Source organism: Hippocampus zosterae, chromosome 9, assembly GCF_025434085.1.
Source record: "Hippocampus zosterae strain Florida chromosome 9, ASM2543408v3, whole genome shotgun sequence".
Taxonomy (NCBI): Eukaryota; Metazoa; Chordata; class Actinopteri; order Syngnathiformes; family Syngnathidae; genus Hippocampus; species Hippocampus zosterae.
The window spans coordinates 24,948,696-24,973,083 of NC_067459.1; the positions used below are offsets into that span (position 1 = coordinate 24,948,696).

The 24,388-nt window shown below is 56.6% G+C and overlaps 2 protein-coding genes across 3 annotated transcripts in view; one reads left to right on the top strand and one right to left on the bottom strand.

The window, feature by feature from the left end:
• Nucleotides 1-24,388, top strand: part of LOC127607513 (GATA-binding factor 2-like) — a 142,216-nt gene that overhangs the window by 64,037 nt on the left and 53,791 nt on the right. The gene's annotated exons all lie outside the window — the stretch shown is intronic.
• LOC127607536 (dynein axonemal heavy chain 1-like) lies at nt 709-23,780 on the bottom strand. The gene is made up of 77 exons (XM_052075934.1): nt 23,592-23,780; nt 23,433-23,505; nt 22,933-23,101; nt 22,681-22,816; nt 22,467-22,599; nt 22,253-22,393; nt 21,891-22,146; nt 21,591-21,748; nt 21,292-21,503; nt 20,916-21,214; nt 20,418-20,568; nt 20,126-20,319; nt 19,815-20,040; nt 19,611-19,730; nt 19,442-19,524; nt 19,083-19,224; nt 18,838-18,993; nt 18,560-18,758; nt 18,212-18,465; nt 17,891-18,103; nt 17,648-17,812; nt 17,452-17,573; nt 17,188-17,293; nt 16,938-17,117; nt 16,706-16,846; nt 16,468-16,631; nt 16,276-16,389; nt 15,967-16,155; nt 15,552-15,657; nt 15,169-15,432; nt 14,872-14,958; nt 14,616-14,802; nt 14,452-14,543; nt 14,215-14,369; nt 13,962-14,139; nt 13,624-13,818; nt 13,421-13,540; nt 13,136-13,294; nt 12,943-13,047; nt 12,711-12,851; nt 12,467-12,627; nt 12,226-12,383; nt 11,955-12,128; nt 11,727-11,756; nt 11,455-11,633; nt 11,129-11,359; nt 10,841-11,037; nt 10,595-10,730; nt 10,288-10,496; nt 9,979-10,150; nt 9,687-9,878; nt 9,492-9,602; nt 9,229-9,414; nt 8,945-9,136; nt 8,667-8,834; nt 8,407-8,598; nt 8,196-8,327; nt 7,999-8,124; nt 7,799-7,918; nt 7,562-7,711; nt 6,948-7,108; nt 6,576-6,801; nt 6,241-6,436; nt 5,970-6,121; nt 5,673-5,869; nt 5,452-5,596; nt 5,201-5,359; nt 4,969-5,097; nt 4,709-4,879; nt 4,447-4,626; nt 4,154-4,330; nt 3,895-4,065; nt 3,673-3,803; nt 2,555-2,699; nt 1,453-1,659; nt 1,132-1,366; nt 709-942 (listed from the first exon to the last, which is right to left on the bottom strand). Exons 1-77 carry the CDS (start codon nt 23,766-23,768, stop codon nt 821-823), a joined length of 12,582 nt encoding a protein of 4,193 aa, XP_051931894.1. The 5' UTR covers nt 23,769-23,780; the 3' UTR covers nt 709-820.

Consider the following 24,388-nt stretch of genomic DNA (forward strand, 5'->3'; position numbering starts at 1 on the left):
CTGCTTGGATTTAAAGGGCCGGGAGCCTGTCAAATGTCGCCAACGGTCGTCGCAGCTTGGCAAGATTTGCGAACGTCTTTTCATTGAAATCAATTGAAACGCCATCCACGCATTCCGGCAGCCCACGATCACATTTCGGTTGCGTGTTTTTTTATTGAGGGAGAATATGGGAATGTAACATATACAAGCATCAAAACTCAAGAAGTGAGCGAGGAAATCAAGTGGGTTTTTTTAGAAGGCGTCATCATAACCATACGTGCCTGGTTCGTATATACGACACTTCACTCATTCATTCATTCATCTTCCGAGCTGCTTGATCCTCACTAGGGTCGCGGGGTGGGGGGGGGGGGGGGTGCTGGAGCCTATCCCAGCCGTCTCCGGGCAGTAGGCGGGGGACACCCTGAATCGGTTGCCAGCCAATCGCAGGGCACACAGAAACAAACAACCCTTCGCACTCACACTCACACCGTGGGACAATTTAGAGTGTTCAATCATCCTGCCACGCATGTTTTTTGGAATGTGGGAGGAAACCGGAGCACCCGGAGAAAACCCACGCAGGCCCGGGGAGAACATGCAAACTCCACACAGGGAGGCCGGAGCTGGAATCGAACCCGGTACCTCTGCACTGTGAAGCCAACGTGCTAACCACTGGACTACCGGGCCGCCCCAATCAAATCTAATGATACTTTTTTTTTGGGGGGGGGGTTGTAATATTGTGTCATGTTAACTTTGGGCTGCTGTGAAAAAGTTCCAAAAAGTAACAAGCGGCTTTGGCACATTATAAAACTGTACGTTGACGACTCAGAAGGCCTTTTTTTTTTTAATAGTCCAAAGCGCAAATGAGGGCCACTCCCCGTTTGATCCAGTGTCCAGGAGTGAGATCTGTGGGCAGCTCGACTGCAATCACGTAGTTGGTAGAGTGGCCGGTAGTCGAAAGCGTCCCTGCAACGACACACGGGAGGGACACTTTAGTGGCGGCACAGATCGGCGTGCCGGCGCTTGCGGTGCGGCCGGAAAACACAGAGCTGCATTTCCTAGGTCACGAAACGTTAGCCGCGCTCTGACGTCCGTCTATTTTGGGCCGAGTAACCGAGCCGCGGCACAAGCGCCGGTTTACGCTCAGATACTGACCGGCTCGTGTGAGGGTCTTGTAAATGGGGCAGATGTAGATGCCGGCGGTGGGAGCTTTGCGGTTGGGAGTGGGGATGAGCCAGATGGCGGCCATTTCTGTGTAGAGCTCCTTGGCTCTGGACTCCGTGAGCCGAGCGGCGTCGTTATCCCAGCGGGCGCCTTCGATGAATAAGCCGTTGATGTAGCAGCCCGCGTCTGGCTTCTTGTCGATATCGCACACGGGTTTCAACACAACCTGGGCCGGACAAATCCCGATCAGAAGGTTCGCAAAAACTGCTGCAGTTGCGCGGAGACACGAGACCCGCGGCTACGGGGTCTGACCTGGAAGTCAAATCCGATGGTGTCGATGGAGATGCCGAAGCGGCGGGCATAGTTCTGCAGGGTTCCGGTCAGAAAGGCTTGAGGGAAGTAGAAACCGCTGATCCAGAACACGGGTGGAATGCCCTTTGCGATCCATCCTCGAAGAAAGCCGATCCTCTGCAGCAGGTCCGACACCCACGAGGCCAGGGGCTTCAGCGACGGGTAGGCCTGCGGAGAGACGCAAAACACCGTCTGTAGCGGTCTAGCGGCCGTTAACTGCGCAGCCCAAATGGGCCTGGGCTACCGGTCCGTGGACCAGTGGTTGAGGACCGATGCTCTGGACACCTGCTTGGGGTGATTCATGAATCAATCCGACTCTTGCCAGGTTCGGTTTTACTTCCAAACCGGTTGATGATGATTGTGAAAAGCTTTTTGATGTGATCAGTGTCTTCACATTGATGAATTTCAGGAATATTGATCAATTTGCTAGTTCAGAAGTGCACATTAGCCAGGCGCGCAAGCTAGCTGTCCGTTTCCTTTGACGCGTCAACTCGACTGCAGTGACATCAAGACGCAGAAATCAGTTTGCACGGTTGAATGCTTACAGCCGTGATACGTGTCGTGTCCATGAAATAAGGACAAAGTTGGAAAGAGGTCTCATTTGCCTTCAACATCCGACAGAGACGAAGCCCAAATGAAGAAATAAGAAGGAGGCAGAAGTGAAAACCACCCTCTGAATCATTTCCTGCACGAGCACTGCCGAGATGCCCGTCGAGCAACGAACACAACGAAAAGAAAAGAGATCGAGTTTCCCGTTTAAGGACTGAGATGACTTTTGGGCTTGGCCTTTTTTTTTTTTTTTGCGGAAGTAACTTTGGATTCTTACACTGTGGTAATAATCGGAGCAAGCTCCAAAGGTGTTGCACATTTGATTTTTTTCCCCCCAGAACACTGAAATGTTTTGAGCTATATTTAAAAAAAAAAAAATTCCAATCAAGAGACATTTCATCAACCAAGTTACGCAATCCGTGCAATGTGACCTTTGGAGCCTCGTATCTTCGAGAGGATCAGACGGCTTGTAAACGAGGTGTGGGGGTGTGTGTGTTGCGCCGTGCCGCCTTGCCTTGGCCTTCCACATATCAGGCACGCCGTTGTTAAACAGGCTGTTGGCCATCAGCTCCAGTTCCGAAGACATCACCACTAAACCTTTCAGGGCCTTCACGATATCGCAGAGACTCTGAGCGATGACCTCCAGCAAATTGTTGTATCTGAAAGGCAGATAAGATGCGAGGGGTGTTGACTTTGGGTCACGTCTGTGTGGCCCTGACTGCTGGAGTTATTGGGCTTTGGGTTATTATCGGATTGAAAAATAGTTCGGGGTGATGATTTTTGGAGCCAAGAGGACTCTTCTCGACGTCCGCCATGCATCAAAGGTGCTTGCGGCCACTTTCTATTCAACGTAGCCTCTCCACGGCTGGGCTGGAGCATCATCATCATCATCATCATCATCATCAGGACAATGAGACGAGTAAAGTTTTGGACTTGTATAAGAGAAGCTATGTGTTTGTGTCATGAACAATCTGGGCCTGGGCCACAGCGTTGAGCAGCAGTGCACATTCCAAACAAGTGGGTGGCGCCACTGCTCTGTTTTTTTTTGTTGTTTTCAGGTCCCGAAAGGAGGCGGCCCGGTAGGCCAGTGGTTAGCACGTCGGCTTCACAGTGCAGAGGTACCGAGTTCGATTCCAGCTCCGGCCTCCCTGTGTGGAGTTTGCATGTTCTCCCCGGGCCTGCGTGGGTTTTCTCCGGGTGCTCCGGTTTCCTCCCACATTTCCAAAATATGCATGGCAGGCTGATTGAACACTCTAAATTGTCCCTAGGTGTGAGTGTGAGTGCGAATGGTTGTTCGTCTCTGTGTGCCCTGCGATTGGCTGGCAACCGATTCAGGGTGTCCCCCGCCTACTGCCCGGAGACGGCTGGGATAGGCTCCAGCACCCCCCGCGACCCTAGTGAGGATCGAGCAGTTAGGAAGATGAATGAATGAATGAATGAAAGGTCCCGAAAGGTGTCAAGAGATCCTAGCTCAGAGCCCAGATATCGCATGACGTGTATCATCAATGTTTCGTGTGGTGGCGAAGAATCTTCTGTCCGTTCCGATTTTTCAACATGCTAGTCGTCTAGTGTGAAAACGCTCCGCTTCGAATGAGGGCGGAAGCAACGGCGTTGCAAAATGACCGCCGCTACCTGATGACCTCCTGCATGAGCACCGTGTTCATGGACTCTTCATAAAGCACGGGGTACTTTTCCACCACCTCCTGAATGTCAAAAGGCTGCGGGACCTTGACCACGATGCCCGCCACAATCTCCTCCACGATCTGCGGGACGCAAGGAGCTCGGTCACCGTTACGCACGCTCCGTCGACGGCAAAACCAGCGGCGGGGGGAGGGAAAAGAATAAGAAGAATACCTCCTCCAGGGTCTTGCCTCCGGCAGATGCCGTTCGAGGCTGGAGGCGCAGCACCGATCCCAGCAGAGCAAACGTCTCGTTCTGAGCAAAGCTGATGTTGGCGTTGTCGTGGAGACCAAAGATCTCCGGGGTATCGTTGATGGGCAGGCTGTGGACGTACGCCAGGTAACCCTGAGGCCGGACGGGAGACCAACAAAGCAGATCAGGGTCCCGGGCTCAAATCTCGCTTGGGCTACGACAGAAAAAGGGCCCCTCCCACCTTGACGTCCACATTTGTCTCAATCTGCCGGTAAACGCCGGATTCGGAGTACGCGTGATCCTCTTGGAGAACGGCGGGACAGTAGAAATCTTCCAGCACGCTCAGGAGGCAGCGTCTGTCCCACTCGTCCGTCACACGGCCCCCGTAATTGATCTCGCCGGCGGTGTATTTCAGCACCTGCGCGCACGGTAAAGGCGGTAGTGAGGGGAAAACGGCACGGCTTGAGTTTGGAGCGGTGGAGAGGGTCAAAGGGTCAGAAAAGCAGGGTTCTTCAACAGGCTCGGCGCAGTCACCTTGTAAGGAATGTTCTCGTATTCGTCCAGGAACATTTTGAGTTGGCTGATGCAGATGTTCAGATCGCCGTCGGTGAACTCGTAGGGAATGTTGAAGCCCAGCGGGCCAAACTTCCTTCGCTCAAGAGCGATCCCGTGGAACAAACACAGGGACAGGAGCAGCGACTTCAAGTGCGACACCTGCGGCGGACAAAACCGGAGGCGACGTCGGCGTTGTTATTCAAAAGGAGCGGCGGGGGAGCGGGGGAGGGACTGCGCGCACCTTGTTGGAGGAATTGATGAAGTCGTTGGTGAGCTTCAGGTACGTTTTCTGCAGGTTGGCCTTGATTCCTTTGGGCAGCTCGATGGTCATCTTTGTCCCATTCTGGAGAATGGACACCGGGAAGCGGTTGCTGGGAAGACTCGTGAGCCACAGCCGAAAATCCTTGTGGACCTGCCACGGAGCAAACAAGTTGGTTGCGATGCCCCGCCCCCCCCACTCCCGAACGATGATCATTTTGTGCAGTTGCGGCCGGCGGACACCTTGAGGTCGATGTTCTCGATGAGGCTCTCCAGCGACGGCATCCAGCTGGGCGCCAGGTGACAATTCTGAAAGAAGACCCACTGGCCTCTTTCCATGGCGGCGCGCATCAGGGCTTCGGCCAAGGGGCCCTGAAAACCGCAGCGAGCGGCGGAGGAGGAAAAGCGCAGTTGAAGGCGGAGGAGGGGAGGGCCTTACAGCGAAGCGTTTGCCGCGTCGGAGCGCGTGTCCTACCTGGCCCTGGCCCAGGGAGATGGCGGTCATTTTCTTGGAGAAGTGCATGGCGTCGGCAAACTTGTAGAGGTCGGACGCCGGGTCGGTGCCCGGAGACAAAACAAAGATGAGGGGAGAGGACGGGGACGACTCCTTAAAGACCACGGCGAGGTCCGATGTCTTTGAAAAGAAAAACATCTCATCAAATCAAAGGCACACTTCCGCCGACACGAGCAAAAATGAAGCGCCGCCAGTGGGCCAAGCGCCAATACCTGAGGTTCTATGAAGCGCTGGCCCAGCTTGGCGGACACAAAGTCCTGGATGCCTTGGACCAGACAGTCAGCCCTCAGGCAGCGCAGAACGAGCAGCTTTTGGAAGCGGTCCAGGGCGGTGTCCCACTCTCCGGGCAGAGGCTCCCTAAAACGGACACGCCGGTTGCTTACGACACATCCACCCCTGCGGACGAGCGAGGCGGAGGCGTGGCGCTCTTTGCCTGTGAGGAACGTTGCTGTCAAAGATGTTCTTGAAGCCCGGCAGATGTTGGTCAAAAGTGGACGCCAGGTCCTTGTAAGTCTCCAGGACGCTCAGGCCCAGGATGTCCTTCCAGGCGCGGTCCGACAGCCAGCTCGCGGCCGGGTTGGCCAGTTCCTGGTTGGGCATCCCTCCGGATAACAAGTTACGCCACTCGGCCTGACCACCAAAACAAAGTCCCTTGCCGTCACTCGCATCGCTCCGGACAGCGAGACGGGCGGCCGGGCGCCCCCCCCCCCCCACACCCCCGTTGGCTCACCATGTCGATCTGGCCGTCGTTCATGAGGATGCGAGCGCAAAGCAGAAAGGCAAACATCAGCTTGTGCTTCTCAAACAAGCTGCGGCACACGTTGCAGTACAGGCTGAAGGTGAAATATTTGTTGATGTTCTCGATCCGCTGCTCCACCGTGTCTGGAAGGAGACGCAGAGGGTCGGCCCAGGTGTCATAAACGTTGGCCCGCCGGCTTCGGTCTGCGACGGCGCGGAGCTGAAGGAGATCGACGGCGCCCACCCCCCCATCCTCTCGCTACCTGCCCGTTCGGCATTGGCGATGCCGACCATGAAGATGCCGAGGAACCACTCCAGGGAGTATTGGTACATGGGGTCCACGTTGGACAGGTCCGACACGCAGAAGAAGAGGATCTGCGTGCGTACCGCCACCGGCACGTAAGTCAGACGGGTGGCGTCGATGTCCTTCTCGGTCTCCTCTGCCACCAGCACTTTGGCCTGAGCACCCGAATAATTGAAGACATCGAGAAATAAATGCGCACCAGGAAAAGCGGACCCGTGAAGAAAAAGCCTTTGGAGTCTGGATTTTACAAGTGACGTGACGGAAGAGCGAGCGAGCCTTTCCCCCGTGTCTGACCTGGATCTCGCCAGCTTTGACTTTGGAAGCTTCCAACACCTGAATGAGCTCCTGATTGTCCACCGGGTTTCCTTCTGAGGAGCTGAGGCGGAACAGGATCTCATCCTCGATATCTTTCAGCTCCTGCTTCATTTTGGCGTTGCTGACGATCAGCTGGTTCTTCGCCGTTTCCAATTCCGGACGTTCCGCCGCCACCACCTGAGCCAGCAGCTGATCTTCCAAACCGCTGAGGCGAAAACACACAATCTCACGACACTGCACTTGCTACACAGTGCGAAATCGCTATTTTGTTTTGCCACGTGAATATTCTCAGCCGTGGCCGAGTTCGTCATCGGGTTCCAAAACAGAGGATGGCGGCGAATGAAAAGTTACCTTGGCGACAGCGTGAAGTTGATGAGGGTGACCTTCGTGGAAACCTCTGGAGAGTAGTGCGGATTGGGTAACTTGGTGGTGATGTAAAACTTGAAGCTCTCGTGGTACGGGATGGTGGAGTCGCCCAGCTTCAGCTTTAAGCTGCCTTGCTCCTTAAATGTCTGGGTGCGTCCGGCGGTAGAAATTCACAAGGCGGGATTAGGACAAGGCCGCGTAGGGTGGCGTGACGCGAGCGGCGCCGCATGACCTCAACTCAACAACTTGAGCGTTCGAGGCTCCCTTGCCATGCGCGTCTTTTAAAAAAACAAAATCTTACAGAGACGTCTTTTGGTAGGCTGAGTAGCTATTTCCAAAGGGACACTGCGGGAACCGAGGATCCGTCGTGAGCATTTTCAGACGGAGCAAACGTTTTGTTGGGTTGCGGCGGATTTTCCATTGCGCCGCCAAAAGAGCACGATCGGACTTTGAGAGATTGCTGCAGTTTTTATGACATCACAGCCGTACGGTCAAAAGAACCTGCGAACCAAACGCCAATAATCCCCCCCTCCCTCCCCCAAAGAGCCACGAGGGTTTGTTTCCTGGTGCGAGTCGCGAGGCGGCGCTCGTGGATTCACCTGCTGCAGCAGTACGGGTTCAAGAGCGGGATCCAGGTCCTCCTCGATATTCTCAAGCAAGCAGGGTTTCCCGAAGCGGATGGCGTTTTCCAGACTGCGGAGGAAATCCCGGTCGCTGAGCTTGATGATCTCCAGTCCGCTGTCCCGCTCCTGGTCGACAGAGTCGGGGGCTCGTTACGCGAGCGACAGGGAAAGAGTTGCACGCGGGGGTCGACGTGACGTCCCGACGCGGCGTACCATGGTTTTGATCCACGTGTTGGCTTGACCTTGAGGATCAATGAAGAGAGCCCAGCGCAGAGAATACTGGGCAATGACGGCGTTCTCCACCGAAAGGTTGTCCTTGGGCAGACCCGAGAGCTGTTTGCATCACAAGGACAGACGGCGCTGGGATACCGGAGACGCTCGGGCGGGGGGGGAGCCGCAAAGTGGGCGCTGACCTGCCAGGAGCGGATCTTGACGGCGTCTCCCAGAGTGGTGATGAGATTGGGCGCCTCGGTGTGCGGGACTTTCAACTCCTTGAAAGATCGCAGCCACTCCTCCGCCATGGCCGCCCGGTAGGACCCCTCGGCGCGCAGAAACAAAAATGATCCCGCACCCATTCCGGTCAACGCTAAGCGCATTCCGGCTCACTTACGGTGAAGGGCCCCAGGTACGAGACGTAGCCCGCCGACATCAACACGTCGCCCGCCACGTTACTGACCATGTATTCCAGATGTTGCACCGTCTCCTTCCAACGGGTTTTCTCATCCGCCAGTCCGGCGATAAGCTGGAGGACGGAGAGCATCGTCGGCGTAGGACGAGGGGATGCGCAAAATGAAGCCCCCCACCCCCGTCCCGGCGCTCACCTTATCTGCTCGAACCAGGCGTATCTCACACAGTTGGTACTTGTTGTCCAGCTCGTTTTTCTTGGCCAGGCAGTCTTGGTACTTGGCCTGCAATGCCGCGATGCCGCTTTCCACGGCCGCTTGCATTTCTTTGGCGGCTTTCAAACTCCTCTGAGACTCGTCGTACTCCTCCTGGGCTGCCTTGAGAGCTTGCTGCGCAAAAAAGAGCCAGTTTCAAACGATGTTCTCGCCCGGACGCCACCACTCCGAGTGGGTTTTACCCTTTTGGGCTCCACGCCCTTGGCCACAAAGTGATAAAGGTGCATGGCTCGAACCCATTGGCAAATGGAGGTACAGGCTTTGGAAACCTTTGCAATGGCGGCGGGCTGGAATTCTTCGTTATCGATGTAGGGCTGCACCAAGGTGATGACTCTTTCTGGGATGTTGTCCTGCAGAAACGTCAAGTCCAGGAAACGGCGGAGCCATTTTGGCAAGGCGGCGGCAAGACGGAGTCCGCGGCAAATGCTTACGCAACGCCGTCGACGAGAGCGGACGCTACCTTGTCGTAGGCAAAAAGGCTATCCAGAAACTTGCCCGGGTCCTGGAGCAAGACTTTACCCGGTTCCCAGTAGTCATCGACCTTGCTTCCGGGTTTCTCTCCGGGCACCTTCTTGGGTTTGACATCCTTCATGATGCACACGGCCTCGATGACCAGCTTCACCCCCGCGGGAGGGCGCTGCATGGCGCGCACCTGCCCGGGTATTTCCGCCGTTTGAAAACAAACAAGGCAAAGGTGCGGCGGGAACGGACGAGGCCGAGCGGGACGAACGGCGGTTCCCCGACCTCGGTGACGTCGTTCTTGTTGAGCGACTTGAGGCTGGTGGTGGCGGCGTCGAGGGCCGGCAGGGCCTCGTCCAGATCCCGCTGCGCGTCGCTGGCAATTTCCCCCGCCACCCGGGCTTTCTCCGAAGCTTTGGCTTCCTCCTCTTGCACCGACTTGCGTGTCTCCTCGGCAATCACCGAGTCTTTCTGCCATCGGAGAGAAAACAGCCGGCCGACTGAGTGGCTTTGGCCGCGCGCGACGCGCGGGGGGCGTCTTTGCTTACTTTGATGGTTTCCATGGTGACCTCGGTCTCCCTCGCGGCCTCCTCCAAAAGAGGCCTCATCACCTCCTGCTCCTCTTGCATCTTGCTCACGTCCTCCGCTGTGCTCAGGAGCTATGGAGAGCGGAGAATATTTCCAATCCAAAAGAAGCCCGCGAGGTGTCCCTTGTGTGTTCCGGGGGGGCTGCGAGGCCTTGCCTTGTCCAGACCGGTGCTCATGCGCTCACGAGCATGACACAGCTCTTGCTTCTTGCGTCCGATGAGATTTGAGAAGATATTGAGCAGTTCCAGGTAGCTCTTGGGCGTCACGTAGTTTTGTCGAGAAAGCTCGGCCAGGAACTGCTCGCACTTCTGGGCCACGATCTGGTGGATCATCATGCACATCACCGTCTGGAAAAAAATACAAGCCCCCGTTGGTCGCCGGGCAAAGAAACCGTCCTCAAACCATCTCCTTCCCGTCAGGGCGATAGAAGCCGACGGGCGTCCTCACCAGTCCGTCCATGGCTTCGGGGCTGGCGTCCAGCTCGGGCAACTCGTTCAGAAAGGAAGTGGCCACGGCTTGCAGAGCCTCATCTGGCCATGCGCTGAACCAGTCGATGGTGCAGCACGTTACCAGCGAGGGGAACTGCCTCAGCCTCGCACGAAACACTTCCCCGATGGGACTTGGAAGAAACCACAGGAGCGGGAAGGACATTTGGTGAAACAGAAACCGGCTTCTGTTCGCTCGTTCTGAGGGAAGAGGAGGGGCAAAAGACCAAGCCCCGCCCTGCCCAACCGACACACATCCACACCCACTTACCTCATACAGAGTACAGTGTGGATGTTGGTGCGAACTCTCTTAAGGTAAGCGGCCATGAGGTTGGACTTGGTCGGCTGCTGGGCCAACTCTTGGACCACCGGCTTCATCGACGCCAGGATGCGCTCCTGCTCATCGGACGCATACAAGTTGGGAACGTCGCCAGAGTTCAGAATGCTGTTGATGTCTTCCAGGAACGACTCGCTTTTAATCTGGGGAGGAAATCATCCAAAACCGTTTGGGACGGATTACGTCACAACTTCCATCGCGCAAGCGCAAGCGCAGAGTCGGGACGCGGCGGAAAAGAGACCTGAGTGTCCACAAAGAGGAAGGTGATCTGCTGGTTATGAATGCCGGCCTTCATCATGATGCTTTTGATGTCCTCCCGCCACTCCAGCTGACCGTAGTTCTTCGATAGCTCGATCTGGAAACACCTGTACTCGGATCTGAAACGGAAAGGCCGTGTGCGCGTGAAGCTAGCGAGCCAGGCGGCGGGGACGCTACGCGCCCGAGACGGTTCCGGTGGCGAGTGGCGAGTGACGCTCGGGCCTCTCACATGTACGAGGCCAGCTTGGTGAGGGACTGTCGCCCGCTGCCGCCGACTCCGAGCAGCAGGGCGTTGCCCAGCGGCTGGCGCAGGACACGACCGATTCGGCAGACGTGCTCGATGGCGTCCATGAAGAGCACCAGTTTCATCTTGGGCGTGCAGTTCTGGTTGTAGTCTTCCATGTACTCCATCATAACGTCTTCCAGCTATCAAACGTGAGAGCGAAGCGGGAAACTCCAAAACCGCCGGCGCGTTTTTTTTGTTGCCACGGCGGCCGCGGCTCGGTTCTTCGCTCACCTTTTCCTTGTCGTCGATGAAGGTGTAGACTTTGTGCAGTGCGCCGGGGACCATGAAGTCCCCGTATAAGATCGGGCGGCAGGGAACCACCGCGTTAAAGTCGCAGCCGAACTCCTGAATGAATTCCTTCAGGAGGGAGTTGAACCACTCCCTGTCTTCGTCGCACACCAAGCGGTCCTGGAAAACCCGGCAGTTTTCGTGGTACCACAGCTGAAGCAGCATCTCCTTGCTCTAGGATCGAGCAAAAAAAAAAAGCAATCGCACCGTTTTGAAGCCGGTCCACTCTCTCCAAACAACGTATCCGTAAGGCGCCGCACCGGGCATACCTCGATCATGCTGGTCTCCGCCATGAGGATCCCCTGGAAAACCTTGGACAGGTCTCGGAGGTTGAACGTGTAGTGAGACTTTGTCGGAGTTGGGAGAAGCTGAGAGCAAATAGTCGTGTACACGCGGATGGTGGCGTCGACGATGGCGTTGTTCAAAGGCACGATTTCTGGCACGGATCCTGATAGGAAGTGAAGAGACGGGGCTGTTTTTCAAGGGTCCACGCGGTTCGAAGACGGACGGCGACAGGATTAGTCGAGGATTCATCACTTACGGCCTGGGTTCTTTTTACTCATGTTTCCATCTAAAGAGGAGATACGGCGCATTAGAAAATGCGCCCACTCGATTACAAAGACAGAAGGAGACAAAAAGGGAAGTGCGGCAAAGTCTTGGGCCATCGCCAACTTTGGTCTTTTGACGGCAACAAAGCAACCAATCAAACAGTGGCCAAGACGTCCCCGCGTGTAGGGTCAAGCATGGCCGGTGTACATTTGCGACTCACTCATCCAGCTGCCTAAAATGGTGGAGAAAATCTTTTTCATGCTGGCATCTTCCAGTTCGGTAAAGGAAAGAAAACTGAAGTGGCGCGTGAAGCGCGGCGTGATGGGGTTCCGCCCACCGCCCGGAGGTCCCATGGCGCAGGCAAAATTGATGTCCACTATTTGCTTGAAAGCCCCTGCGGCAGGGTTTCGGGGGTTGGGAGGGAGAAAAAAGGATGACGACAAGCGCCACTCGATGATTGACGACTCGGGGGCTCGGCGGCATCTGCTCACCGATCTGCTTGCGGTCGTACCAGCCGGCGTGGTCCATCCACTGGCGCAGCAGTTCAATGGGAGGCTGTGCGCCGTAGGTCTCCAGCAGGGGCATGTTGAGGTCGTCGATGAAGAAGATGAAGTACTTGCCTTTGGGAGGAGCAAACACACCTTTGCGCCTAACACACAAGCGTCAGAAGGGGATTGGCCGGTGGGTTGGTGGGTGGCGTCAAGCAACGGCTTCTCTGTGAAGAAGGCCTACCTTTTGTCCAGCTTGCTGTCGATGAAATCCTGAGTCTGGTTGGCCGAGGTGCGCGCCGAGAACATGAGGAAGTGCGTGACGTATTGCGAATGCATGTTCTTCAGCAGCTTGTCGGACAAGGCCAGGGTCTTTCCTGTCCCGGTGGGCCCGATGCAAAGCAACTGGTGTGGAAAAACACAAACAAACTTTGGAGTCAAATGCGAGCTGGCCGGCATGTCTCTGCGGAGCTTCGGCGGACACTCACGGGCTTCATATTGGACAAGAGCATATCCATGAGGAAAGTCATTCTGACCGTGTCAGCGGTGGGAACGATGATGTCCGAGTAGCTCGTATCCGGGGTGATGACGACGTTCTTGGCGTCGTTCACCCAGTTGACCCACTGCACCTGTGGCGCAAGGACGCCCAAAGGTTGCCACGGCAAGAAAGGCCCCCCCCACCCCCGCCTCCGCCTTTTGAATCGGGCACCAGCCGTTTACCTTTCGGTCCTTTTTCTCTTCCTCTTCCTCATTCCAGCGACTGATGCCCGCATCGTCGAGCCTGTAGTCGTAGACCAGGCCGTCTTCTGGGAAGCATAAATGAATCTGGGGGGGCGGGAAAAAACAAAAAAAAACAACATTCCGGCTCATTTCGACACTGGCTCGGAGGGGCAAAAGGGAGTCGCGATGGGACCTTTTCGTCCGCCATCTTGTTTTTGAGCCAGGCGCTAAAGCGTTGGTTGCTGGGTCCGTCTCCCGTGGCGCCGACGCTCCATACCAGCGAGAAAAAGAACCACGGCTCAATCAGCTCCTTCACACGCTCCAGTTTGTTTCGAGGCGGCGGCTTGTCTTCCTACAAGGCAAGCAAGGATTCGTGCTAGGGCTCAGATCAGGATGCAGCGCTCATTGTTCGTCAAGAAACCGCGACGTGCCCGCAATGGCATATTCACGGAAACTATCCCCGGGGCGATATACCAACCTCGCTGAAATTAAACGGCCTGAAGAAGCAGTCCATCAGTTTGAGGAGGCTGCAGGTCAGATTGCTGTCCAGCGACGTGATGACCTCCTTGACCGAGTCACGAACAAAATTGACAGAGTCCTACGAAGACACGGAGACCAAAGATGGCTGCAAACTGCGGGCGCCTCGGAGCGGTCGGTCGGCGGTTTCCGTCTCGCCCTCACCTGGAGGAAGCGCTCAAACAAGGAAGCGAGCTCCTCCGTGAACGCTCGCATGACTTTGGGGACTCGCCTGAGCCAACACTCGGTGAAGGGGACCAGGCCCAAAATACTGGGCTCCAGGTAGATCATGCCGCAGCGGGACACCGTGGCCGGCGACGCCACCGCCAAGTCTTGTACCTCAAACATCATGGTCATGCACTGAAAAGAGTCCAAGCGGTCACTCGGGTGGTCTCGAGCGCATTCCTAACATTCCTCTCTTAGAAAATGGCTCTACCCTTGGAAGAGCCAAATTGCAGATGCTAAAACCATCAGCGTCAAGTCAACGAAGCGCTTCGCGATACCTCGGTGAGCTTGATGATTTCGCCGGAGCTCAGGCAAAGCTTTTTGTTGTCGTCCAGCACGGTGTTCATGTTCTCGATCCAGACGGCGTCGACCGGACCGTCGAACATGTACCACTTCTTATCATTGTCCATCGCCGACGTCCCCATCCGGATCAAAGAAGAGAGGATGCCGTCCGTCCTGCGAGGGTCGGCGCCGGTGCGTCACGCCTCGTCCGCCTTTCGGACATTTGCGGGCCGGGCGGGCGGCGCTCACCACTCGTGCGTCAGCAAGTCGTACTCCCCGTAAAGCTGACCCATGGTGATGGACTTGGGGTTGAGCACGTACGTCTGAACGGCCTCGTACAGATCCCCGCTGACGGAGGGCTGGCCCTTGAGCGCCGTTATCGCCGCCCCCAGAACTTCGTAACACTACAAGGCCAGACGGAGCGACGAGGCTTCGCGGCGCCATTCGCAGGATACGGTGCGCAGAAAGCGGACTTTCTGGACTCACCTTTGTTTTACCCGATCCCGAGGGTCCCACTAACATCAGGCCGTGTCGGACCACGGTGGTCTCGTACAGTTGAATGCACTTCCCGATGTATTCTGCAATCGCAGACGGCAACCGTCGAGACGGGTCAGACGACGGCGACGAAAGCGCCCCCCGGGTCGGCTCACCGTCCACGTCCTTGAGGTTCATCTTGGTACATATGTGGCGCATGGATTCCTCCAGCGTGCCGTAGTCGATGGGCTCCTGCTTCGTCTTCGGGAAAAGGTCGGACACGATGCCGTTGAAGAGCTTCAGGTCGTCTCGTAAAAACTTGGGCACGTTGACGTCTCGGATGGCCCGTAAGCAGATCAGCTCCTGCGAGGCGGCGGCATCGCTGAGCGAGCGCTTGGGAACCCCGCGCCCGCCAAAACAAAAGCGACTAACCTCGTTCATGTTGGGGTTCTCTCGCTTCAGATTTCCGGCAGCCGAGATCACCGACTTCACGGATCTCATTCCGAAATCGTAGTGATCCTGAACGCAGAGCGCAGAGACTGGTTGCACTTTTCCCTCTTTAAATTACTTACTAAATTAAATAAAGTACTTTAAATTAGCGCCCTCCCTGCACCCCAAAAAAACAGCACGTGACCGAAGCCGAAGGGTTGGGACAGAGTTTGAAAAAAGGCCATTCGGGGTTGAAAGAATTTAGGCGCCCCCCATCCCCCGCGACGAAGACCACCTCACCTGAGAGCTGAGTTGTTCCGAGGAGAGTGTGAACGTGCTGGTGATTTTCTGCGAGAGGACTTTGGCGTCGCTGAAGCCGAACGAGTAGAGCGAGATCTCGGCTATCATGGCGAAGTTGGGGACCATCATGGCCACCGGCCGAAACAGAGCCTTCAGGTTGTCGGGCAACTCCGTGCGGCCAGCGTAGCCGGGATTCATGGTGATGAACACGGCGCAGGAGGGGACCAGCGGGATCTCGGAGCCCTCGAAAACAAACCGTTCCGCCTGCAAACGCAAAACAGCCACATGGTCTGACGGGATGACGCGCGATACGGGAAATGCCGGCAGAGTCCGAGTACTTGAGAAACGGACGCCGGGACATGACCGACTGGAGAGACGCTCACCCTTTGCTGTTGCGCCTTTTGGATGGTGGTGATCTGCTGAGCCACCACGGACAACACCTCCACATCGATCCGATTAAACTCGTCAAAGCAAGCCCAGGCACCGGAGCTGCAACGTCGAGTCCAGTCAAGTCGGCTTTCTTGTCAAATGTGCGCCTAACCCCTAACCCTAACCCAAATTGGATCGTGGCGCACAACTCCCGAGCTCCGATGTCAGATGTCTTTCGTTGAGAATCATTGCCTTGCGTTCTTGAAACCGGTTCCCCCCGGGCAACACGGCCGGAAGCAGAGAGGTGCGCAAGAGTGGGGATGAGGACCAAACTCGGCGCAAAGACCCGCCACGCCGGATGTGCGTTGGTCACCAAAACACAGCCCGCGGTTTGCCGTTGGAGACAAAGGGGGAGGTGCCCAAACTTACCTAGCCAAGCCTTTGAGGAACTTGCCCATTGCCATAAAATCCAGCTGGTCGGAGCAGTTGAAAACCACCGTCTGGATGGCGAGAGCCTTTCCCAGATCTTTGGTGGTTTCAGTTTTTCCCGTGCCCGCCGGACCGGCGGGAGCTCCTCCAAACTTGAGGTGAAGAGCGCCCGTCAGGGTCAGGTAGCATCTGAGGGAGGCGGAAAAACGCAATCCGAGAGGTTCAAATGGCATTTGTCCCGATCGGCCGGGCATAGCCCTCGTCAGCCTTGCGCTCGGCGGGTCGGGGTCCTCGGTAGAAAAAGCCTACTTGTCTGTGAGCGGCGTGATGACCAGTCGTCCGGAGTTTCCCAGGTACTCGTATCCGTACAAAAACTCGGCATTCACCGCTCGGATGTACAGGTCCTCTCTTGCCCAGTAGTATCTACAACATTTGCGCGGGTGAATATCACGACAAAGTCGGCGGACTCGCGGCGGAAGGACCGAGACGGGGCCCGAGAACCTGAGTTGACTGATCCACTCAAAGTCATTGACGCTGGACACCGCCAGCTCCACCAGTTTTCCTGCCACGTCTTTGGCGTGCACCTCGATGACGATGAGGGCGGAGAGCACGGCTCGTTGCATTTTCGATACGCCTCCCCTCACCAGGTGCACCAGGTTACCCAGCTGTGGAATGGAAGCACGCGCTCCACATTCACGGTCCGGCGCTTGTATGGGTCGGGGTTATTTTTCTTGCGCACCTGTTTCTGCAGCTGAGGGAAAAGACGCTCGGCCAAGTCCCCCCGCTCCAAAGCCTCCGACACTTCGGCGGTCCAGTAGACCTGACAGCCAGCGATCACCACTTGCCCGGGCCATGAGAGAACCCAGTCTTCGCGAGGTTTCTGAAACGCACCAAAACAATTTGGGGGCGAATCCCCGGCACGCTCGAGCGAGAAGACTCGATTTGCGAGCTTTGAAGTGAAAGCGGCTCACCTCGGGATAAACGCGGAGCGATCGATCGATGTAGTCCCTGACCGTCGCCGTCATGGATTTCTCCACCTCTCTCAGCCAGTCCTCCACATTGCCGGTGGGCATGACGGTCACGGCCAGCTGGACCTCCTCGCCTTCTCCGGAGTACATGTGTGTGATCAGCAGGTCCGGCTGGAATTTCAGCTGCGGAGCGAAAGGAAAGGAGTCGGCGGGCATCCCGTCGGACTTGAAAGAGCGCTGGGAAGACACCCACCCGCGCAATGTTCTCAAAGCATTTGCGCAGGTGCGGCTGGACGGCGGTGGCGTCTTTGGTCTGAGACAGAATTTCCAGAAGCTCGTCGTCCGACAGGAAGTAGAACCTGCAGAAAAAACAAAAACAAAGATTGAGCCAACGTCATCCGGAGGCGTCTTCATGTGCGGGGAAACGGGTCGATTCGGCGAGCGGCCAAGGTGCAAATCACGCGAGGAAGCCTCAAGTCTTGGCTTTCATCGGTTCTGGTTCCAGAGGGGGGCTTACCTGGGGAAGGCGTTTCGTTTGATCTCCAAGTATTCGCTCAGGCCCTTTTGCACCTGTTCTAAAAGGACGTTGCACTTTTTCAGTTTGTCGAGCAGGTGAGGCCCCGGGCAGAATTCGATGATCTGGACACCGGTGAGAAGAGACCTGGACTATTTTGGGCTCCTGGGGATCGTTTGCGGCGGTGGGACTGACTGACCTTTGGGTTATCGGAGGCACCTTTCATGATTCTCTTCCAGATTTCCTCCATTTGTTGGTATCGCATCCCCTCCACGGGCAGCTGTTCGTTGATATCGTCGGAGCTGAAGATGGGCTCCAGGTAGAGCCAAGACCCCTGACATAAGAGCCACTCCTCCAGCACGTCCTGCGAGCGCCGCCGGAGGGCGGGAGCACAAGATCAGCCCGTGAGCCGCCCAACCGCCCGCCCCCCTTTGGCACTTACTTGGGTGGTTCTGAGTTTGCTCTCCCACTTGTTGATTTCGGCTTCGAAGGCCTTCTTGTAGGGGGAGAAGGACATGCTTTGCGTCATGACGATGTGGTCGTCCAGCAGCTGCAAGGCTTCGTCGGGACTCTTCAGGATGCAGGTGCCCGTTTCCTTGTACGGCATCAGGTCAAAGAGAATGGCCGACCACTCCGCTTTCATTTTGTGCAGGGCCTGGACGAGGGCGAGAGACGGGCGTCGGGGGCGGGGTCTCGACGGGTCTCGACGGGTCGCCGCGCACACGCGTCCCCTCCCAAACGCCACCAGCCCTGGCTCGCTTACCTGCTCAATGGTGTACTCTTTGCCGGCGGTCTCGGCCACCTGCGCGATGGCATCCATGTGGTTCTGAAGCCCCAGTTCCAAACAGCGGGACAAGGTCAGGTTGGCTTTGGGCACCACTTTGATCTGAATGGTTTGCGAAAGGGCATCCCAGTGGTGCATTCGCATCCCCGGGTTCCTCAGACCCTGAACCAGGGGAACGTAAGGACGGAACTCCTCAATCTTGGTGCGGATCAAAGACGCCACCATTTTGCAGTCTAGGGCAATGGAGGATAAAGCAAGCAAGCGATCAGCATCGGCGTTGTCGTCGTCATCCAATCCAACCAGCCGTCACTCGCCGGGTCGACTCACCGGGGTTGTCCTTGAACTGTTTGATACATTTATTCATGGTGTCCAGGGCACCCGTCACATTGCGCTCAAGCTGCTCGGGGTCAATGGAGGTCAGCGGATTGTTGAGCCAGCTCTCGTGCCGGTGGGTCCAATCGTAGGTGGTGGTCCACAGGTCAAAGAAGGGCTGGAACTGCTTGGCCATTTTGTGCAGACGGTCGTACTGATGCCAGAAGTCAGACAATAACGTCGTCAGGCTACGACCTACTTGGTTTGGGCGCGATGCTCGTTTCCAGACTCACGTTTGTGACGGGAGTACCGAACAAGCGCTCTCTGGTGTTGTAGGTTTGCGCCAAACCCTGGCACTCTTTCAGCTCCTTACTCGCCCGCCTCACCTCGTTGGCGATCTCGGTGGCGTGATCGATATCGGCGTAACCGGTGAACTTCCGGACCAGCATCTGGGAAAACACGGGCGGCGGCTTGAACTTCGTCGGAGCGATTAGTCTCAGAAGTCGGCCGGCGGAAGAAACGGCGCGGCCGAGCGGACCTCGGCGGCTTCGATGCGCTGCTCAAAGATGTCCTGGTCGGCGATCTGGATCTTCTGGAAGCGCTCCTCTTCCTCCACAAGATGGGCGGTCACCTCTTCGATCTGTCTGATGATCTTTTGGGGCCACTCGATAGCACGCCACCTGAGAAAATACATTCCTGCGCTCATCGTCGGACCCGTTTCATTCATTCCAAACGGGTCTTTGCGCATCTATTTTTTGCCAGTCGCGTACCGCGACGGGATGGAACAAAGAAATGTTCCTCCACCGGCAGAAAAACAAGAATGTCATCAAATCCAGAACCTCTGACTGGGGTACACGCGTACCCCAGTCAAAACAGAAGAAAAAAAAGCATACTTACTTTTTCAAAAAATCCTCATTTGATAAGGAGTAGTGAAATTCTTCAAAGAGTTCATACTCGGATAGAATTTTGGCAACGCGTTCCTGTGGGAGGTGGCGAAAGAAATAAAGATTCTGATCAAGCGCATTTCAAGGGACACGCAGAGCCGAGCGATGGGCTTCGGGGGCACCTTGCAACTCTTGAGCTGGTCTGGGATTTGTTTCATCCAGTCCCTCTTCTCCGTCAGGTCCTCGATGGAGTTGGGATGGTCGCTGAGCGCGTGACCGATGGTGTTGAACTCGTTGCATTCCTGGACGGGCACACGTTTCCGAGAAGGCCGCTGCAGTTGCGTCCGTCAAAGAGGAGTCGGACGGATCTGGGGCGGTTGACTTACATCTTCCATCTGCCTTCTGAGCTTGTCGGCGTGGTGCTCCAAAGTGGCAATGGCCAAATCCTTTTTCTTGTTGATGAGAGTCTGCCGCACCGCCTCGACGTGTACGATAAAGGCGCCGATGACGATGGAGGACGGCAGCGAGCTTTGGAGCGCCTCCTTGTCTTTGAGATGCTGTTCCACTTCCATCTTCACGGCCTTGGACGTCTTCTCGTCGTCGCTGACGGACCTGCGAAGACAGCGAAGGTCTCGGACCGAGGACCGGCGCCGCGGGGCCGCCGTTCGAGTCTCGGGGCGGGAAAAGGGCAAATTACATGAAGTGGTCCTCGATATTTAAGCTGTACAGCTCGATGTACTTGGCGTATTCCGCGGCGTAAGCCTTGAGGGGAATGATGGCTTTCTTGATAGCCGTGCAGATCTTCTCTCTCAAGCGGGAGACTTTGGCTTCGCAAAGTTGGACCGACTCCAGCACGGGGTCGTCGCCGAATAGCAGCTTCTTCATTAAAAACTGCGGGGGAGAGACTCGCGTCAAGACGGACAACTCGCTCAAGAAGAATAAGACTTGACTTCCCGCTCGACCGGCACTTGCGGGACATTAGGCCTGACCTTATCGAGCATCGGGATGTTGTGCGTGACCAGAATGCCCTCGTTGAATAGGTTCAAAATGGAGGCCTCAAAATTCTCCAGAGGTGTGCTGTAATGGACGCCCGTCTCGTTCAGGACTAAATCCACGAGGAACAGAGGCTTGTTCTTTGGCCTGCGCGACAAACAAAGACACACCCAATGGCAAACCAAAGAGGAACCCCGGAACCCTCTTCCGCGCGTATCTCGAACGCCGGCAAAGAACGCCGTCCGCGCCATCCGGTGTTCCGTCAACGTACCGTTCGTGTTTTGGGAATGCGGGAGGAAACCCGAGTACCCGGGTAAAAAAAGGCCAGGAACGGAAGCCACCACCTCTGAAAAGTCTTCCGTGATATAGAAAACAAACAAGCTCCACCCCTTTTTCCTGGGGGCTTTTTCCTTTTTCAGTGGTCGCGCAATGGTGAGAGCGGTCGTTTTTCCCGAATGTCACGCGACGAGAAGGCCGGGGGCCCCTTCCCTTACTTGTAGGGGCTGCAGATGTAGTCGTCCCCCCACACCAGGTCATCGGGACACGTTAGCGCGCTGTAGCACGCATCCAGAATCAGCTTGCTCAGGCCGAGCAGCGAGTCCTCCACGAGGTTACGCAGAGTGTCCTGCAGGTTGTAGTGCACCACGGCCAGCAGTTTGTTGAGCTTGGAAACCTTGTGCATCCCCCAGTGAGTCTCGTTCATGTTGTACGCGCCTTTGCCGACCGTTTCCAGGTTGTGACGGAGACTGTAAGTGACGGTGAGCATCCAGGCCTCCCGCAGGAACAAGCTGATCTGAAACCACGGCGGCGACACGCTGGAGAAGGAGCTCGGCTCTCGCGCTCGCTCGCTCGCCGGGCTTACCGTCTTACCTGAGTTTGCATTTGGGTCTGGTTGGCCTCAAACTCGTCCAGTCGCAGAGGTTTGGTTAAGGAGACGTTGAAGAGTCTCATATTGGCCAGCTTGTTGCACTCGGAGCGGATTTCCGACAAGGTGCAGATGACTTTTGGTTCCGTCAGCATGGACTTGGTGAAGAACGCCGCCTGGTTCTTCTTGTAGTCGAAGGCGGGGACCGTCACGCAGCCTGAGCGGGACGGGGGGGAGGGGTATTCAACAGGCGTTGTTGGCCGCTCGGAGGGGGAGCGACGGTGAGGAACCGCGCCTCCTCTACCTCTGATTGGCACGCGCCGGCGTTCCTCCTGCGGCAGCGCGATGTGCGCAAACTCCTGCGGGTGGCTCACCACGCTCTTATCCAAGATGAAGCGATTCATCGTGCGGTCGTATTCCAGCTTCACCTCCTTGGCCAGCCCCTCCACGCACCTTTTCACACTGCGGGATGAGAACGGAGACCGTCGGTCCGCTTTCCCGCGCCGAGGCACGCCCGGGAATAAGCCCACGACTCGGCTGCGTTTTGGCAGCGCTCGTGCCGAGCGACCCGACCATCGTATCGTAAGGCCGAGGGATGACTTACATGTCCAGTTTGAGGCCGGAGCCCGCCAGCGCTCGCCTTTGGATACGGCGCAGGCAGTGCGGATCGATGGACGGCGTCTCGTCCCAGATGGGCATGCAGTCCACCGTCAGGTTGTAGAGGATGAGGGCCTCGGAGTTGGCCCGCAGCCGCATGGCAAACTGGATGCGCCGCACGAAGACGCGGGGGTCCTCGGCACTGAACAGCAGCCGGATGCGGGGAATCCAGTGCCTGTTGCCCGTTTGGAGGCACTTGACATCTGAACGGCGGCGAGGGAAACATGCGAGCGGCTCTTTAGGGGTCAAAGGTCGAGGCCGGGGTCGAGGTCAGGGCCGAGGCCGGGGCGGCACTCTGGCCGACGTTACCGGGGCGATTCCTTTCTCCTTCTTTCAGCTTGCTGTTTGGGAAAACCTTTTCTACCAAGTACTGACATTTCTCCCTGTTGTAGTCGAGCACTCCCACTAAATGCCAGCTGTACTCCGCCGATGGGGGGGCTTTGCCGTTTTCTGACGACGGACGGGCTGTTGAGACACTTTGCCTCCGCCTGCAATTTATTTTTTCATTTCGCAGGCACCTTACCCGACGCTACCGCGTCATCCGTCGGCAGCAACGCTTTTGCCGGGATTGGTTTTCTGCAAGGCGACCCTTCGCTTGTCCCCAGGACCAGCCAGTCCTCCGCAGTCCGGCAGTCAAACTCCACGTTGTCAAATATCTGCGAGGAAAACGTCGAAAAATTACGGCAAGAAGAAGAAGGCGCCGGGGAGCCCTGCCGCGTCGGGCCGGGCGGGCTCACCTCAAGGGGAAGGTAAGGCGACGCGACGAGGCGCTCGTCGTGACCGTCCAAGGGGCGTGGCATCAGGAGATTGGAGTCGATCTTTTTGTCCGCCAGCAGCTTCTCAAAATCAATCTTCAGGTATTCTCTTCGACACCTTGGGAGAAGACGCGAGATGTTCGCAACGGATCGCAAAGCCATCCCCCCTGCCGACTGCACCGATATTTCTCACGGTCAGAAAGGAGGAGGAGTTACGTATTCTCGGTCCCCTACCTCTCCTTAGTTAAATCGCGAGGGCTCTTTCCAGGAACGGTTTTGTAGGGCATCTGGACCTTGGGCGTGTCGGCGCCGCAGTTGAAGTACGTCGTGAGGAGTTGCTTGGAAAAGGGACCATAATACTCCTTGTCGTCAAACTTGTATTTGGCAAACGGAGACTTGGAGTCTGGGGAGACCGAAGAGAGAAAAGCCCGGCGTGTGATCGCAAGCCCCCCCCTCGCAATGATGTGAAAAATACACATTGTGAGAAGAGTATTGAATTGTAGTTGGAACTCCCCACAGCTCCCGCCCTGTTCTGGTGGACTTTTGACCCCGTACCGTCCCAGTCCGGTGATTGGAGGCGGGACCCCCGGAAGAATCTCGGCCTCTCATTGCGGCAGGTGTCGATGGCCAGAACCGCGAGACCAAATTCCAATGCCCGGCGTGCCACCCGACGATGGTTGGGGGCGTGACCCCCCCGGCCTTTGTTTTGAATCGCAGGGCCCCGACCTCCTTACCTGATGAACCGTCATCATCGCTGAAGTCAAGGGCGGATACCCCCTCCCGGCTGTCCGCTTCCTCCGCGCAAGTCTGATCAGTCAACAGAGTTTGGCGATGAACATGCACAGCGCCCGAACATCCAAAGAACGCGACGGAGATTTTGCGCCTGGCTTTACCTTAAATCTGAGGGCGGTGAACACATCCGAGTAGAGGCCCTTCTGTTTCGTGGCGGGTCCTTTTCGGACCGGGGGGAGCGTGTGTCTGTGACCTTGAGCGGACGGCCCGTCCTTCGGAGTCGTCGGGGATGAATGGGGCCCGAGCGTCCCGAAGCCGGGCAAATGTTTACCCTCCATCTCAAGCTTGACAAAATAAGCACACGGCCAATAGGAAGGCGTCAGGACCGAAGAGGTCTCCGCCGATGAGGGGAGCGCCGCCTCGGGTGATCACGCTTTGACGCAACGTTTGGGATTTCGAGGGGACATCTGCCGACTGACCGAAAATGCGCTTGGACCTTTATGGGTGAACTTCAATTGACTTTCTCTCAACTGTTGATTGCACACAACTGTGCTCTTCGGCTTGTACTTTCGAGAACAGTAAACCGAGGCCAGCGCATGGCCGCGATGCGCATTGGGCAGTTCAGAGGTCAAATGAAGGTCACCGGTAGAGGTTGGAGAAAAATGTCACTCGAAATCCCAAAGTCGCCCACTTTTTGTGAGTAGCGTCCGTGAGGGGGTGCGGGGGGGGGGTTGTTTCCGGGTGTGCGGTCGGACACAACGTTGAGAATTCGGACGCTAACTCCTTCATTGAGCTACAGAAGAGATATACAGTAGCCGAGTCTTGGCATCATTTGCCAACAGATGACGTCACTGCTTCGTGGCGTCCGGCCCAGGTTCGAGAGCCCTTCCCACAAAGCCGGCCGGCGTCGACGGCTTCCGCAAACCACGACAGCGTCGCGCTGCCAACGGCCGACTTG